This window comes from Anomaloglossus baeobatrachus, chromosome 5 (assembly GCF_048569485.1).
Source record: "Anomaloglossus baeobatrachus isolate aAnoBae1 chromosome 5, aAnoBae1.hap1, whole genome shotgun sequence".
Classification (NCBI taxonomy): Eukaryota; Metazoa; Chordata; class Amphibia; order Anura; family Aromobatidae; genus Anomaloglossus; species Anomaloglossus baeobatrachus.
In genome coordinates, this window is record NC_134357.1 from 147,977,823 (window position 1) to 147,995,726 (window position 17,904).

Here is a 17,904-nt window from a genome sequence, read left to right on the forward strand (position 1 = left end):
ACTAGAGCCCTCAAATATTTTTTTTAGATGTTTGATGAGCACTTTGAACACCTGGGGGCTTCACAGAAGTTTATAACGTTGAGCCGTGAAAAGAAAAAAAATTTTTTTTACCATAAAACTGTTGCTTCAACTAGGTAGCTTTTTTTTCACAAGGGTATCAGGAAAAAATGCACCATAAAACGTATTGTCCATTTTCTCCTGAGTACGCAGATACCTCACATGTGGTGGAAAGTAATTGTTGGGCGCATGGCGGGGCTCAGAAGAGAAGGGCACCATTTGACAGCAAAATTGATTGGAATCATTAGCGGACGCCATGTCACGTTTTTAGGCCCCCCCCCCCATGGTGCCTAAACAGTGGAGCTCCCCCACAAATTACCCCATTTTGGAACTAGACCCCTCAAGGAAATTATCTAGATGTTTAGTGAGCCCCTTGTACCCCCAGGGGCTCCACTGAAAGTTGATAACGTTGAACCGTGAAAATTATTTTTTTTTTTACATTTTTTTTTTAAATTTTTGCAGCAACAAGATAGCTTTTTTTTTTTTCTTTTTACAACGGTATCAGGAAAAAATGCACCATAAAACGTATTGTGCAATTTTTCCCGAGTACGCAGATACCTCACATATGGTGGAAATCAATTGTTTGGGCGCATGGCGGGGCTCAGAAGACAAGGAACGCCATTTGACTTTTCAAACGCACAGACGCGGTGCACTGATCGGCCGCTGCAGGAGGCACGGTCGTATGAGATACAAAAAGCGCTGGGGATACGGAAAAAAAAAAAGTCACGCCAAAAATTGAGCAGGGATGTTGATCCGCGCTCAGCGGGACGCACGGACAGATGCGATACTTTTTTTTCCGTATCCCCGACGCTTTTTGTATTGCATCAGTCCGTGCGTCCCGCCGAGCGCTGATCAGGGATGCACATAACGGATCGGCATCCCTGCTCAATTTTTGGTGTGACTTTTTTTTACGTATCCCCGATGCTTTTTGTCACGCCAAAAATTGAGCAGGGATGCCGATCCGTTATGTGCATCCCTGATCAGCACTCGGCGGGACGCACGGACAGATGCGATACAAAAAGCGTCGGGAATACGGGAAAAAAAGTCCCACCGAAAACTGACCACGGATGCAGATACGTTATCTGCATCCCTGATCAGCGCTCGGCGGGACGCACGGATGCATGAGGTGTAAAAATGGACAGGGGATAGAGGAAAAAAGAAAAAAAAAAAAAGTTATACTCACAGTACCCAGAGGATTAGCAGGAGGAACAGAAGGCAAGGAACAGCTTTACAGCAGCAGGCAGGAAGTTGGACAGCTCAGCAGAAGACCCAGGAAGAAGGACCCAGAGATGGAGGCAGATGTGATCGGCCGGTGAAGACAGGTAAGAGGACGTCGGGGGGACAGCAGAGGGGGACGGGGACAGCAGAGGGGGACGGGGACAGCAGAGGGGGACAGCAGAGGGGGAGGGGGAGAGCAGAGGAGGGAGATACCGGAGGAGCTGCAGAATAGAGATCACGGGGGAGGCCGGCAGATTGGGATGTCGGGGGGCAGACTGGGATGTCGGGGGGCAGACTGGGATGTCGGGGGGCAGACTGGGATGTCGGGGGGCAGACCGGGATGTCTGGGGGCAGATCGGGATGTCTGGGGGCAGATCGGGATGTCGGGGGGCAGATCGGGATGTCAAGGGGCAGATCGGGATGTCGGGGGGGCAGATCGGGATGGCGGGGGGCAGATCGCAGGGGGGCACGGGCAGGGGCCATTACGGGAGCGCGCAGGAGCAAATCCCAAGAGCGCGCAGGGGCTGCAAGAGAGCAGGGGAGGAGGGATACCGGAGGAGCTGCAGAATAGAGATGGAGGGGGGCAGATCGGGATGTCGGGGGGGCAGCTCGGGATGTCGGGGGGGCAGATCGGGATGTCGGGGGGGCAGATCGCAGGGGGGCATGAGCAGGGGCCATTACGGAAGCGCGCAGGGGCTGCAAGGTGAGCACAATACTCACCGCTCCTGCTCCGTGACGTGACAGCAGCGGCAGCAGCAGCGGTGGCGTGGTACCACTAGTACCAGCCAGTGCTGCACGCTGCAGACATGTTGGGGGAGGGTCCCCAGACCAGCTCAGGCCTGGGGAGGGCGGCCACCGGCATATCAGACCGCCCCACTGCACACTGATTGGAGCGATTGCGCGTCATAGCACGATCGCTCCAATCAGTGCTGCAGGGGGGGGCCATGGTGTCTGCTTGCTTCCAGCCAATGATCGGAGCTGCTGCAGCCCCGGTCCTAGCTGGATTTTACAAGATCACACTATTTTTGGCATTTTTTTTGCCGAAAACAGCGTGATCAATGTGATTGGCGGTTCCGATTTGAACAGCCAATCACATCGATCGCCTATGGGGGGTGGCGATGCCACCCCCCCTGGGGTCAAGCAAAGGTCCCCTGCTGTAAGAAACAGCAGGGGACATCATTTGAAAGCCGTTGCTATGGCCACGGCAATCAAATGAAGTTTAGGCCGTAAAATTACGTCCCTGGTCGTTAAGTCACGTTAAAATAGGACGTAATTTTACTGCCCGCGGTCGTGAAGGGGTTAAAAGTCTATTTTATTTAAATTGTTTAAAAGAACACATGTTAAAATATAAGTGCAATTCTTATGCGTTTCAAACCACAAGGGTCTTTAATTAAGGACACTTGCAGTTTGAAATGTGTAAAATTGTGCTTATATTTTCTTGTGTATTTTTTAAACAAATAAATAAAATGTTTTTTTTAAATATTTTGTGGAGCAGGATTGGGTGCTGGAATTTTTTTCACCATTGCTTATCCCTCAAGAAATGTATCTAGCTGTTTGGTGAGCACCTTGAACCTCCAGGGGCTTCACTCAATTTAACAACGTTATGCCGTGAAAATGAAAAAATACATTTTTAACCACAAAATGTTGATTTAACCCCACATTTTTCAAACTCACAAGGGTAACAGGAGAAAAGGCACCATACAATTTGTCCTGAGTACGCCAATACCCCATATATGGTCAAAAACTACTTTTGCGGCAGAGTTAAAAGTGAAGAAGGGAAGGAGCCCCGTATTTGAGTTCCGATTTAGTTGGAATGGTTTCTGGGTGCCATGTCACATTGACAAAGCTCCTGAGGTACCTAAACAGTGGAACTCCCCAAGAAGTGACCTTATTTTGGAAACTAGACCCCACAAGGAATTTATCTAGATTTTTGGTGAACACCTTGAACCCTCAGGTTCACAGAATTTTATAGCGTTGAGTCATGAAAATAAAAAACTACATTTTTAACCACAAAAATGTTGCTTTATCTCCAAATTATTCAAATCCACAAGGGTAACAGGAGAAAATACACAATAAAAATTTTTCTGAGTATGCTTATACCCAATTTGTGGTCAAAAACTACTTTTGAGGCACAGTGCAAAGTGAAAAAGGGTAGGAGTGCCATATTTGGGCTCAGATTTACAGAGCTCCTGAGGTGCTATAACAGCAGAACTCCCCCCACAATGGACGCCATTTTACAAACTGCACCCCCGAATTAATTCATCCAACAAAAAAAAATTACCTTTTTACCACTAAAATGTTGTTTTAACCCCTGATTTCCAATTTGTACAAGAGGAATAGGTAAAAAATGCCTCAAAATGTGTTATACAGTTTCTTCTGAATGTGGAAATATCCCACATGTGACTGTACAGCACTGTTTGGTCGCACTGCACGGCTCAGGAGGGAAAGAGCAATATTTGAGTTTTGGAGCACAGATTTTCCTAGAATAGTTTGTGGATGCTATTTGCAGAGCCACTAAGTACCAGAACAGAAGAAATCACCTGACATGACCACATTTTGGAATTATTGATTTATTCTCTGATAAAATACCTATTGTGTCAAACGCAGTGAATGATGCAGAATTAAAAATTGCAAATAAGTCCTTGTCATGCGCAATACATTGTAGTGCCCGCACATGTGTCCAGCTTGTGCTTTGAGAAAAAAATGAAGCGGGCTCTCCTCACTACAGAAATGCCAAATAAGTGGACACGTGGTTTAGGCACATTGTGATACTCAGAAGGGAGGGAGCATTTGGATTTTGGAGAGTAGATTTTGCTGTTTCTTTTTTATAATATTTTCCAGAGCCATTGTGCTACAAGTAACATGGAAGCTCCCCATATTTCTGTTAACAGATGACTGACCTGAGTGGGGACTTGTGGCTTTGTGGGTTGATTTAAATGTTATTTCGGAGAAATTTGGGGCGCAGAACATTTATTCTTTACTCTATGCTGAGCACTTACATGGGGTTTCCATCTACATTTTTTAAATACATGACTCAGATCAAACCCCAGATGGATTAATTCACAAATGAGGCAGCAGAGTTACTCGAGACTCTGTTTGGCCTCTGTTCAGCAATGTCTGAACAATGGTGAACAAACTGTTGATGACCGCACTTTTGTGCACGCCTAAAAAGACTTGTAAAAAGATGGACACCGCCACACTAAAAGCCAGATGGTAGTTTAAAGTGACTCCTTTTGCCTCATTACAGTGAATTTTCTGTTGGGAATTTTGTCTGAATCATGTTTTTCAGAGATTTACACATAATCTCCGGGGAAGCGCTCAGCATAGATTGCAGGATAAATATGAGCATTGCCATACTGCGATCTTTGGGAGACAGAATAAATAAATGAACGGCAGTTCAAGAATTGTCATTATTTATTTTTTTACACCATTTACATCCGGTCAGTATGATTACGATACCAGATTTATATAGCGTTTAGGTTTGGCTACTATTACGCTAAAAATGCTTTTTTACAAAAAAAAGGGTTTTTTTGCAACACTAAGTTTTGAAGGTTATAATTTTTTTATTTTTTTGCAGACAAAGTCAAGTGAGAGCTTGTTTTCTGTGGGATAAGTTGGAGTTTTTATTGGTCCCATTTTGGTCAACTTAAATTTTTTTATCTCTTTTTATTCTGCTTTTGTGAGGCAGAATCAAGAAGAAACAGCAGTTCAGGAACTTTTTTTTGTTTTTTTACACGCCATTCACAGTGTTGTAAAAGTGATAAGACAACTTTATTCTTCGAGTCAGTGTGATTACAGCGATATCACATTTATATAGTTTTTTTTATGTTTTGCCACTTTCACACCATAAAAACTATTTTATAGAAAAAACATCGAGTTTTGCATTGCAAGATTCTGAGAGCTATAGCTTTTTTAATTTTTTGCTGATGGAGCTGTAAGGTGGCTTGTTTTTTGTGGGACAAGATGATGTTTTCAAAGGTGCCATTTTTTATTTATATATGAGTTTCTGATTAAATTTTGTTACATTTTTTGGTCAGCTGTATGATATAAAAGACATAGTTTTTGCTATGTGTTTTCTGTATTCACTTTTACTCTGTCCACTGAAAGGGTTAACTAGTGTGACAGTTTTATAGATAGGGTTATTACAGATGCAGCCATGGCAAATATGTGTGCTTTTTTTTTTACATATAAGTATTTATTGGAATTTTTTTCTTTTTGTTCTTTATTTTTTAAAAAATATTTGCACTTTTTTTTCTTTTTTACTTTTTTACTTAATCCCTATATAAGGCATTACTTGTGTAATTTACATTACAGTGCTCTAATTGCAGCTACACTTTACTGAAATGCTTCATCATTGCAGTACAGTGCAACTGTCTGAGTTGCACTGTCAGTAGATTCAATGATCAGGTTGCAGGCATGATGCCTGAGGCTTCTTGTAGTCAGGTGACCCAAAAATGATCATGATGACCGCGGATCACCATGGTGATGATTGGGCCCTCATGAATACATCACAAGGGCATCGATCCGAGGGGAAAGTGATCCCTCTACCAATCCCCTAAGTGCTGCGATCACATTGATTGTGGATTTAGGGGGTTAAACAGCTAGGGATAGTGTGGGCACCCTCTTAGACTATGAAATGTGGGGCTCGGCTGTTGGGAAATCCAAGTCCCAGTGGTGATTGCGAAGGGCACAGTGCCTGTGCCTGCATGATTGCCAGGACGTATATATACATCTTAGGCCAAAAAGTACTCCCTTTCTAGGATGTACATGTACTTTCAAGGTCATGAAGGGGTTAAAGGGGTTCTTGACACAAATGATAAACATTCCGGTGAGGAACCCTGCTATGAAAACAGTAAAACAAAGTATTCTACTCCCAGTGCTGGTGTTAGCAGTGACATTACTGATCACCTTTTGGTCATCCAAGTAAACAGCGGCAACATCAGTCAGGTCAGTCAGAGTCAATGATATCATCACTCCCAGCCCAGCAGAGACCACCAGTGCAGCACCACTGAAGCATGGATCAGACTGAGGGGCTCAATATGCCTTTTTTAATTTTTTAACAGCATTGCTCCCGTGTTACATTTTTATCATTTAGGTGGAGAACTCCTTAATGTCATGTGTTCTATAAGATAGAATACACGATACCTATGGTATGAAAAGATAATTATAAAAATAAGAGTCATGGGTTAGTTATCTATTTTGAATAGTAAAAAAGAGTAACTATATGTTGTTATTTGTATCAATAAAATGAATAAAGTAAAATTGATCAACTATATAAAATTACAGTGGACATCAAATGTCATTCGTACCTGAAACAATAGTGTATCCAATTCCTCTAGGACGACCCCTATCTTGATCAATTGCTGTTATCATCCGTATCGTTGTCCCCTTTAGAAAGAAAAAAACAATAAACATTGAACAGCAGGTAATGATATTCCTTTAATCAATATGCATTTCCTCAGCAGATATCTATAGCTTCACCACTTCTGACTTTACATTTCACAATTCTAGACAAATAAATCAAATTTGAGCACACACTTGAAACTTTGCTTTTACTGTGTTGTTGCCTGTAATTTGTAGATCAATGTACACTTGCCTAAAATAAAGACTGTATGGTGCTTTTACATATGGTGTTCTCTTTGCTTTTGTTTCTGTTTTGCATTTGACAACATCTGTTGTTAGTAATTAAAAATGGTGAGGCTCAAATTGATGTAAAGTAGATTTGCGCTGTTAAAAACTCCAACCTATGGCAGTCTATACAATTTAGGGTCAGAATGGGTAAACTTTTTTTTAGATGTTTGTATTTTGTTGTAGAGATGCAGCAGGATCAACTGCTTAGGCAACGCGCACACATTGAGTATTTGGTGAGTTTTTTAGTTCAGTATTTGCCAAAAACAGGAGTAGAAAAAATGCTTAAGTGGTGCACATGTTTCTATTATTCTATTCCTCTTATTGTTCCACTCCTGTTTTTGGCTCAAGGCCCTGTTACATGCAATGACATCGCTAACGAGATGTCGTTGGGGTCACAGAATTCGTGACGCACATCCGGCCTCGTTAGCAAAGTCGTTGCGTGTGACATGTACGAGCGACCGCTAATGATTTGAAATACTCACCAAATCGTTGTTTGTTGACTCGTCGTCCATTTCCCAAATGTCGTTGCTGGTTCAGGACGCAGGTTGTTCATTGTTCCTGAGGCAGCACACATCACTACGTGTGACACCCCAGGAACGACTAACAGCACCGTACTTGCGTCCTTTGGCAATGAGGTGGGCGTGACTCCAATGCGGCTGCTCTCCGCCCCTCCGTTTCAATTGGACGCCTTTTGTGATGTCGCTGTGACGCCACACAAACTGCCCTCTTAGAAAAGAGGCTGTTCGTTGGCCGGCGAACAGCCTCTTTTCTAAGGGTGCAGTTCGTGCGACGTTACAGCGACGTCGCTAGGAAGGTAAGTACATGTGACGTCTCCTAGCGATATTGTGCACCATGGGCAGCGATTTGCCCATGACACATAAACGACAGTGGCGGGTGCTTTGACGAGCGACATCGCTAGCGATGTCTCTGCGTTTAAAGCCCCCTTTAGAAATAGAGATGAGCAATCCTAGGCGTTCCTAACCGATTGTTGTTCCTAGTTGAACCCATAAAATTCAATGGGAGGCAAAAGTGATGTGTTGTAAAATGGTGTAGGGGGCTGTAAAAGAAAGTAAATAAAAATGGGTTAAAGCAGTACATACTTACTGAGTCTCCCCATGGCTGCAGTGCTACTTCTGGGGCCAATAATTATTCCTCATCCATATTCACTGCTTTTCCCTTTTACCATCATCTCTAATTGGTTGCCGTTGGACCACACCCCCACCCTTTGAGACAGTGGAATCACAAACGCTGTCTGTGTAGTTATAATAGTGTAAAATAAATAAATAATATATTTTTTTTAAATGTTGTAGGGTGCTACTGCATTGGTTCCAGCACAGATAAAGACATGGCTATAGGCTACAACCCTCAGTCGTGCACTTTTTTTGGCTGTGTATCAAACTAAGAGGAACCGAATGCAGCTTTTTTTAAAAAAAAAATATTTAAATAAATAATTTAAAAAAATCCCACCCAGCCTAAAAAAGCAGCCTGCAGCCGCCTAGGATTGCCACATCCATTAGATGCAGTCATCTCTGCACTTTACCCGACTCTTTCCGATTGCCCTGGTGAAGTGGCAATCGGGGTAATAAGGGGTTAATGTCAGCTCACAGCTGCCACTAATCTCTGAATTAGTGATGGATAGTGGTCTATGAGACCGCCCATTCCTAATCCTATAAGTGAAAAGAAATAAAGACAAACACACAGAAAAATCCTTTATTTGAAATAAAATACAAAAAACTCCCTTTCCCCACTTTATTAACCTGTAAAAAAGCCAGGTCCGAAATAATTTACATTATGAGGTCCCATGACGATCGCAGCTCTGTTACATCTGAAATAACAGCATGTGGCAATAAAACATGTCTACACACTGTAATTTCAGGCAGAGACTGAGCCTCAGCTGTGACCAGTGACATCAATCCAGTTATTTGTAGTCACGGCTAGAGTTTACCAGCCTTCCACCTTTGACTGCAGGTAACCTGACTTCAGGGGACCTCAATGAACTCTCACTGAGTTCACAGATCTGTATCTCCTGTCAAAAAAATGCATTTTTTTTGTTACAACTGTGACATCTAATGGATGCTGCATACTCCTGGGAAGCTGCAGGTTTCTATTTATAGGCTGGGGAGGCTCAATAACCCTGAGTCTCCCCAGCCTTAGAATACCCACCCCCAGTTTTTGGGCTTTATCTTGGCTGGATATCAAAATTAGGGGGGACCGCATGCTGTTATTTTTTTTAATTACTTATTTAAATAATTTAAAAAAAAGGCCGCACGCAGGTCCTCTTAATTTGATGCACAACCAAGATAAGCACACAGCTGAGGGCTGCAGCCTGTAGCCGTGGCTTTATCTGTGCTGGTATCAATAGATGGTTCGACCACACGCCAATTGTTTAATTTATTTTATACCTAACTACGATAGAAACCCGCATACAGCGGTCTGCGATTCCAACCAATCACAGACGCTCTCTGGGGTCAGGGTCTGACTGCAGCCAATCAAAGATGTTGGTGGCTGGAGAAAACAGTGAATATCTATGAGGGATATTTATCAGCCCTGGAAGTAGCACTGCAGCCACGAGGAGAGTCAGTAAGTATATATTGGTTTAACTCTTTTGCTTCTTTTTTTTTTAGAGTGGCCAATCACAGCCATGCCAATACTTGACATGGCTGTGATGGGCAGGGAGAGGAAGGTTTTTGCCATCTGAACATTTACCAATGCTTGGCTTTTGTGGTAAATGTTCGGATGTCCGATCTCGATCCGATCCGCCTAAAGATCAAACGATTTTAACATTTTCTGATTTTTACTGATCAGAATCGCTCATGTCTACTTATAAAAACTGAGGTAAAAAAACCTCCCCAAATCCACAATGTGTGCACGTGGCCATACTCTTCTAGGTTTTTTATGGTCAGCCAAAAGCTTTGATATTCCACTTCTTTCTGAGAACTTGATCTCCTAAGATAAATAATATGCACAGTATTTTTGTACATTCAGAAAGTGCCACAACAAAGCTTATCAATGGAAAGATAAAAAAATGACTGAGCTCAAAAAAAGGTGACACAATCCAATTTTATTTATTTTTACAAATTTCTAAAAACTTTTTTCACAAGCTTGTTATTTTATAATTATATTCTCCCAGAGAATAATTTTGCCAGGTAGTTTGAATCACAAAATATAAGATCATAGCTCAAAAAACAACAGAGGAACTGTGTTTTGTAACATTTATTCTACACCAGTGTTTTCCTACTTTTCAGGACAATGTATGTTAAAATTAATGATGTCATTTAAATCTATAACTCATCCTACAAGAAATAAGCTTTTGTATGGCTGTGTTGTTGGAAAAATAAAAAGTTATGTTTTTTGGAAAAAAGAGGAGGAAAACGCAAAGCATAAAACCAGAAATTTGACCATGGTGGGAAAGGGTTAACTTGCTGTTCACTTTTCTTTTTTTTGTTTATTTTTCTCAATGGAAAGCAAGATAGATTAAAAGAAGACATCAGTAGATTACAAGAAATGGGGAAATCTTTATTTCCCTGCTCCTGCTTTCAAACTACATATTCACAAAAAAGAACGTCATCTTCCAGTTCAGGACAGGTGAGCCAATGGATAGTGACAGTTCACTTCTGTGGTTTTTACACCGCGCATCGGGGGTGTGCGCACCCATAGGGAATGTCCTGTTTTTCATAGGCTAGGACAGTGAGTCTGAGAATGATGTGGGACCTCAAAATCAATATGGATTGCACCGATCAGGGATTTCAGGGGTCATAAATTGGTGAATGAGGGTGTCTCTTGTCTTTTTTGTTAAACAAGTCTCTCTTCTTATGTCTTTTGAGGTTCGTCGTGGGACCTCCTTGTGGATTAAGGAGGAACTTAATGAATTAATGAATTTTATTTTTTTAAAAATATTGGTGAATGATGGTTAGTCTTGGGGAATTTTATTATATTCTTTTTTTACTATTTACAACTTATGGATTAGTAATGGAGGCATCTGCTAGATGCCCACCTATTACTACTACCAAGACTTGATGCCAGCTGTCAATTCACAGCTGGCATCAACCCCATGTATTACCCTTTTTCCAACATTCCAGGGCAATGGGAAGAAGGCAAAGAGCCAAGATTGGTGAATCTATGGATGCGCCACTTCTGTGGTGGCTGCAGCCTGCTATTTTTAGGCTGAGGAGGGCCTTATATCCATGGTATTAACCAGATCCCAGCTGTCAGCTTCATCTTGGCTGACACTTTTTTATTATTACTATTATTATTAATAATTTATTTATTTAATTTTAACCGAGTGAAAGGACAGGTACAGTATTGAAACTTTGCAGCACAAATTCCATTCTGAATAATTAAAATAAAAGACAGAGCACCTGCTAAACATTATTCCATTACAAAATCCAAGCTGCTGTATTTCTTAAAGAAGTCGACAGAGCCTTTAGTTTAGAGGAGTCTAGAATACAGAGCAAGCACTATATCTCCTTATCTGAGGGTATGGCCAGTGAATAGGGTGTGTGACACAGATCTAAAATGGGCACATATACAGTTAGGTCCAGAAATATTTGGACAGTGACACAATTTTCGCGAGTTGGGCTCTGCATGCCACCACATTGGATTTGAAATGAAACCTCTACAACAGAAATCAAGTGCAGATTGTAACGTTTAATTTGAAGGTTTGAACAAAAATATCTGATAGAAATTGTAGGAATTGTACACATTTCTTTACAAACACTCCACATTTTAGGAGATCAAAAGTAATTGGACAAATAAACCAAACCCAAACAAAATATTTTTATTTTCAATATTTTGTTGCGAATCCTTTGGAGGCAATCACTGCCTTAAGTCTGGAACCCATGGACATCACCAAACGCTGGGTTTCCTCCTTCTTAATGCTTTGCCAGGCCTTTACAGCCGCAGCCTTCAGGTCTTGCTTGTTTGTGGGTCTTTCCGTCTTAAGTCTGGATTTGAGCAAGTGAAATGCATGCTCAATTGGGTTAAGATCTGGTGATTGACTTGGCCATTGCAGAATGTTCCACTTTTTTGCACTCATGAACTCCTGGGTAGCTTTGGCTGTATGCTTGGGGTCATTATCCATCTGTACTATGAAGCGCCGTCCGATCAACTTTGCGGCATTTGGCTGAATCTGGGCTGAAAGTATATCCCGGTACACTTCAGAATTCATCCGGCTACTCTTGTCTGCTGTTATGTCATCAATAAACACAAGTGACCCAGTGCCATTGAAAGCCATGCATGCCCATGCCATCACGTTGCCTCCACCATGTTTTACAGAGGATGTGGTGTGCCTTGGATCATGTGCCATTCCCTTTCTTCTCCAAACTTTTTTCTTCCCATCATTCTGGTACAGGTTGATCTTGGTCTCATCTGTCCATAGAATACTTTTCCAGAACTGAGCTGGCTTCATGAGGTGTTTTTCAGCAAATTTTTTGGAATTGATGAATGGTTTGCATCTAGATGTGAACCCTTTGTATTTACTTTCATGGAGTCTTCTTTTTCCTGTTGACTTAGAGACAGATACACCTACGTCACTGAGAGTGTTCTGGACTTCAGTTGATGTTGTGAACGGGTTCTTCTTCACCAAAGAAAGTATGCGGCGATCATCCACCACTGTTGTCATCCGTGGACGCCCAGGCCTTTTTGAGTTCCCAAGCTCACCAGTCAATTCCTTTTTTCTCAGAATGTACCCGACTGTTGATTTTGCTACTCAAGGCATGTCTGCTATCTCTCTGATGGATGTTTTCTTTTTTTTCAGCCTCAGGATGTTCTGCTTCACCTCAATTGAGAGTTCCTTAGACCGCATGTTGTCTGGTCACAGCAACAGCTTCCAAATGCAAAACCACACACCTGTAATCAACCCCAGACCTTTTAACTACTTCATTGATTACAGGTTAACGAGGGAGACGCCTTCAGAGTTAATTGCAGCCCTTAGAGTCCCTTGTCCAATTACTTTTGGTCCCTTGAAAAAGAGGAGGCTATGCATTACAGAGCTATGATTCCTAAACCCTTTCTCCGATTTGGATGTGAAAACTCTCATATTGCAGCTGGGAGTGTGCACTTTCAGCCCATATTATATATATAATTGTATTTCTGAACATGTTTTTGTAAACAGCTAAAATAACAAAACTTGTGTCACTGTCCAAATATGTCTGGCCCTGACTGTATAGCACTATTCCATTTCTGTAACCCCATCTATTTTAAAGTAGCAGTAAATACGGTAGTTCTTTTTCATAAAAGTTAGATTTTGGTGAAAAGCCTGGCTCCCAGACTACACTAAATGTGACTGCTCTTCTAATTACAATAAGAGACATTTTGTCACTGAGGAAATAAAATATTTTGTCACCTTCTTTACATATAAAATTGCTGAATAACTTTAGTGCTTATTCACAAACTACACCATGAGGGAAACAAAATGTTAATTAATGCATTGTTCCAAACACTTATTGCTGCTTCTCCTTTGCTTTCCTAGCTTTACATAGAGCTGTGAAACGAACATTCAGATTTTTTTTTCCCCCGCTAGAGTAAATGTCATGCTTAGAATCTGCATGCATAATCACAGGAAAGGCAGGAAGGACAGCCGTCTTCAGTCACTTTGATCCAGAGCTATAGTTCATCACACGTCCAATTGAAAGGTCAGTTTAATTCATTTTCAGAAACAAATAGTTAACCTGGCCATTGTGAAATATCTTTTAATTTCACCAATGCTTCAGAATTATAGCATCCGATAAATATAGAATTCAATATATTAATAAATATTATTAAATGTATATACACTAAATGGCCACCTATCTAGAAGCATAGTGAACCTCCTTGAGCTTTTAGAAACATTGGGTAATGAATCATGGCATAGATTCCACTAATTATTAGTATTATACAGGAATAGGAGAGTTTTATAGAGAGAGTTCCCACAAAAATAGATGGAGGCATCGACATGCTCTAAACAGCGCACTCTTCCTTGTACTAGAGCTGCTCTAAGGCAGGGATGTCAAACTCAAATACACAAAGGGCCAAAATTAAAAACTTGGACAAAGTTGAGGGCCAATCTTGATATTTATTGAAAAAAATGTCTACAATTGAAGATTTCCTTCTAATCAAATATAATGATGCACTTTTTTGTATGGAAACAAACTTAAAATAGTATTCCCATCTCCAAGATCTTATCCCAATATGCAGTAGGTCTAATAATAATAATATTAGCCAATACCTCCAATTAGAAATGTAGTATAGTTTTCCTGAAATAGTCATTTCTCTTAACTTATATGCAGGGCATTGCAGTAACTTAGATATCAGGAGTTATGACCACAAGCAACTAACTAACTGTCACTATATGGGTGGACGTAACCATAAATACCTAAGCTGCAATGCCCTGCACATGAGATAAGAGACATGGCTATATCAGGAGAACAATACTACATTTCTAATTGGAGGTATTTGCTAATATTATTAATATTACACCTTCTACATGTTGGAATAAGATCTTGGAGATGGGAATACCTCTTTAAGTTTTGCTTAACCATTGAATCTGGAGTAAGCAAAGCTTAATACTATAAACACTTGTGAAATCAAATGTCAAATAAAAGACCCATTTGTGGAATTCATTTCTTAAATAAAATGTTAAATAAACATCTTATGCATCTTTCTCTGTTTGTAGTCCTCTAAGTTCAATTTCACAAGCTAACAATAATAATTATTTTCGTCACTAAAAATCCAACCATTCAAGGCCATGGATTAGAGTAGCAAGGAAAAAAACATTCATTCAAGCTTAGTTTGCTACACTTTTGTCTACTCTGTACCCACTGGTCCAAGTCAGATACCTGGCATCTCTGCTTGGATGCTTGTTCATCAATGTTTGGGGTCAGACTTTGTGCTGTCAAAATCCTCAGGATTGAGTGAGACAACTCCTATGTGATGTTTTGTTCAACTCCATCAAGAACAGTTCCTCACACATGTATGTGCTGCCCGACATAAAGAGCATTTGAGCAGCTTGGGTATGGAGCTGGGGCATTTTGTTAGGGATGTAACATGGAAACTGGGCACTCCAACAGCATCAGTTGTTGACTTCAGCGTGTCACAACACTGGAGTTCAAGCAACTCCATTTGGAGGTGTCAGTGCACTAGGAGATTAGATTGGGGTGACGTGGGGAGAGAATGGATCAGAGAGATCTACCTAAAGTAGAGAGAACCCCAATAATGCAGATGAATTTAGTGTTATAGGGATGGCAGATATCAGTACACATAGGAATGCAAAGAGTGTGGTGACATAAATTGAAGGAAATATAAGGAGGTAGAGAACTTCAAAAGTAGCGTATTTTTCGTTTTCTAAGACTCACCAGATTATAAGATGCACCCCAACTTTAGATGAGGAAAATAGGAAAAAATACATTTTAATGTTAAAATAAGGGTCTGTGTTATAATCCTAGTGCGTTTTAATCCTAATGCTTACAAGTGGGGCGCGGCGGTGGTGGAGCGAATCATCAAGGTCTCATGAGGCAGGATCAGCGATGCGGCAGGGGTGTTGCAACTCAGGAGGGTCGGCAATACTGCAGGCTCAGCGGTGGGTGCCACTGATCTGCTGCAGTGCTGAAGGGATTGTCACTACAGTCGACTTAGGAGGGTCCCAGGACGGTTGTCAAAGCGGCGGGTGCCATTGATCTGACTGTGGGCTTCGTTGAATCACCCGCGGTTGACGAGATGGACTTCAAGAAAATGAATGTGGAGATGGCGTGTGCACAGATAGAACTCCGATACAATTTTTTTTTAAGTCCAGAGCATCAAACTGCGCATGCCTTGCCTTCACGGCCATTTTCTTGAAGTCCATTCTGTCAACCGTGGAAAATTCAATGGAGCCCGCAGCTAGATCAATGCACCCGTCACTTAGACACCCCATCCTGTGACCCTCCTGAGCTGCTCCACTGCTCCTCCGAGCCCTCAGTATTGCCAACCCTGCCTCCTATGACCCCAATCCACCACCGCTACCTCGGTAAGACATATCCAGATTGTAAGAAGCACCCCCTTTTTACCCTCAGTTTTGGGGAAAAAAGTGCCTCTTAGAATACCAAAAATATGGTACAAAAACAGTACTGAAACAATAATATTTACAGAGTCAAGATGGCATGGAGTGAACAAAAAGGGTAACATCTCAATAGATAGGGAATGGATAACATGGCATGAGTTTACCGGCTCAATAACAAACTGATGTCCAGTTTGTGGAGAAGAAAGGGGGTAGTAACTTAAGTGCTATGCAAATTGGGACATATAGGTGAGCACAAGGGGAGTCCACGTTGATATATGGAGAAGAGGATGGAACTCAGGCTCAGGTGAACGCCGGTCAGGAAGTGCGTCATAGCTGGGAAGTACGTTACAACGGGGTATGTTATAAACAGCCTTGCAGTAACCAGAAAGGTGGGATTTGTAGTATTAACAGTAAATGCACTGTCTACCGGTAGGACAACTCTAGTACACATTTGGTATTTTCTTGCAAGTCAGATATACTTACACTGGGCCATATATGGCCCTTGGGACTTAGTATGACATTATGCTTCAAAGACTTATGATCTGGAACTCTGATGGCAGGGGAAGAAAAGAAAAATCAATGTTATATTCATGGAACCAATCCATGAAAATAAGATGCTTGTGATATTATACATTGTTTTGCTCAAAGTGTCCTTCTGCCATAGGGTAAACATTTGTCATTTAACGATGAACTTAGGTTGATCACCATGCTTAGGTAAACACTACTGATGAAATAGTTATTCACAAGTATAAGAGGATCCAAAGTGTGCCTATAAATCAATCCCACACCCTTCTTCCACCTCCACCGAGTATACCTGAGCACAGTGATGGCTGTGTGAGTGGATTGCATATGTAAAGCACTTGATCTCTGAACTCAAACTTTGTGTTTTTGTAAAGTCTGTGTTCGGTACGAACACCGAACCTCAGGTTTGCTCATCTCTACTCCTGAATTCAAATCTGACAATGAAAATTTTTAGCTGGCTCTTGTTTCTATGATATCAAAGAGTTTTCCTTTTATTGATGCAAATAATTAATGCATAAAAGTTTCAGTACCTTGAAAAATTATTATTTTTGCAAATATAAAGATGCAGAATATTCTGTTATGATAATTTTCTGATATTTATTGAGAGGATACTTAGCAAAAATTTAAATACGTTAAACATGTCTCTTATGCTAGGGGGCCCTGTGCTATTCTTAATCTACTCTTAAAGTTGGAGAGGCCTTAGTTTCCTTCCTGGCCCGGCTCCTGACAAGTCCTGATCTGATTCCCCCTCCCCCTTTTCCTGTCGGTCAGGAGTGTGATGAAACCCACAGCTAAAGACAGACAAGGAAAAACTAAAACTCTGTCAAACAGCATGCAAATGCAAAGGTACAGACAATAAGAGGTTCAAGAAGAAAAACAAGAGCAGGAGGGAAGCTACAAAACAACAGGGGTAAACCTTAGAACGTCCCCAAGCAAAAAGCCCAACTTTCACCAGTAAGTTTGGAACACCACACCTCACAGACTAAGATAGAATAAACTATAGCTGGCATGAGTGTAAGATTTCAACCAGAATAAATAGGAGGGGAGCAGATGGGATAGGCATCCTCACAATATGTGCCAAAAGAGCAAGCAGATCAGCAGAGATTAACTCTTCCTAGCCTGCCTATAAAGCAGCACACAGCCGATGTCGATGTCCAAGTCTGCTTGTGTGGATCTCACACATCAGAGAAACCATAGAGCGAAGTGTCAGAATCTGCAATCTGAATAACGTCTAATGCCACTATGACAGTCGGCAAAGTTTATGTAAAACTCCATGTGACAACGTAATTATAAACAATTGCAGAAATTACACTACAAAATTTGGTTCTCAATCAGTGACAACTTTGTTTTGCTTATTTCTCGTACTCCTGGATTGGATCATCTCTTACAATTCTCCAACAGTAATCTACAAACATTAATGGATTCCACTTTCCTTGGTCTCTTTTCTCCATAGCCACAATATC

General features: G+C 41.3%; 1 protein-coding gene across 3 annotated transcripts in view; it reads right to left on the minus strand.

The window, feature by feature from the left end:
* CDH23 (cadherin related 23) overlaps positions 1–17,904 on the minus strand; it is a 1,872,161-nt gene that overhangs the window by 1,108,952 nt on the left and 745,305 nt on the right. For all 3 annotated transcript variants that reach the window (XM_075348968.1, XM_075348971.1, XM_075348969.1), the window contains exon 9: positions 6,585–6,663. In XM_075348968.1, coding sequence (XP_075205083.1) covers positions 6,585–6,663 — 79 coding nt within the window. The remainder of the gene's footprint in view (positions 1–6,584; positions 6,664–17,904) is intronic.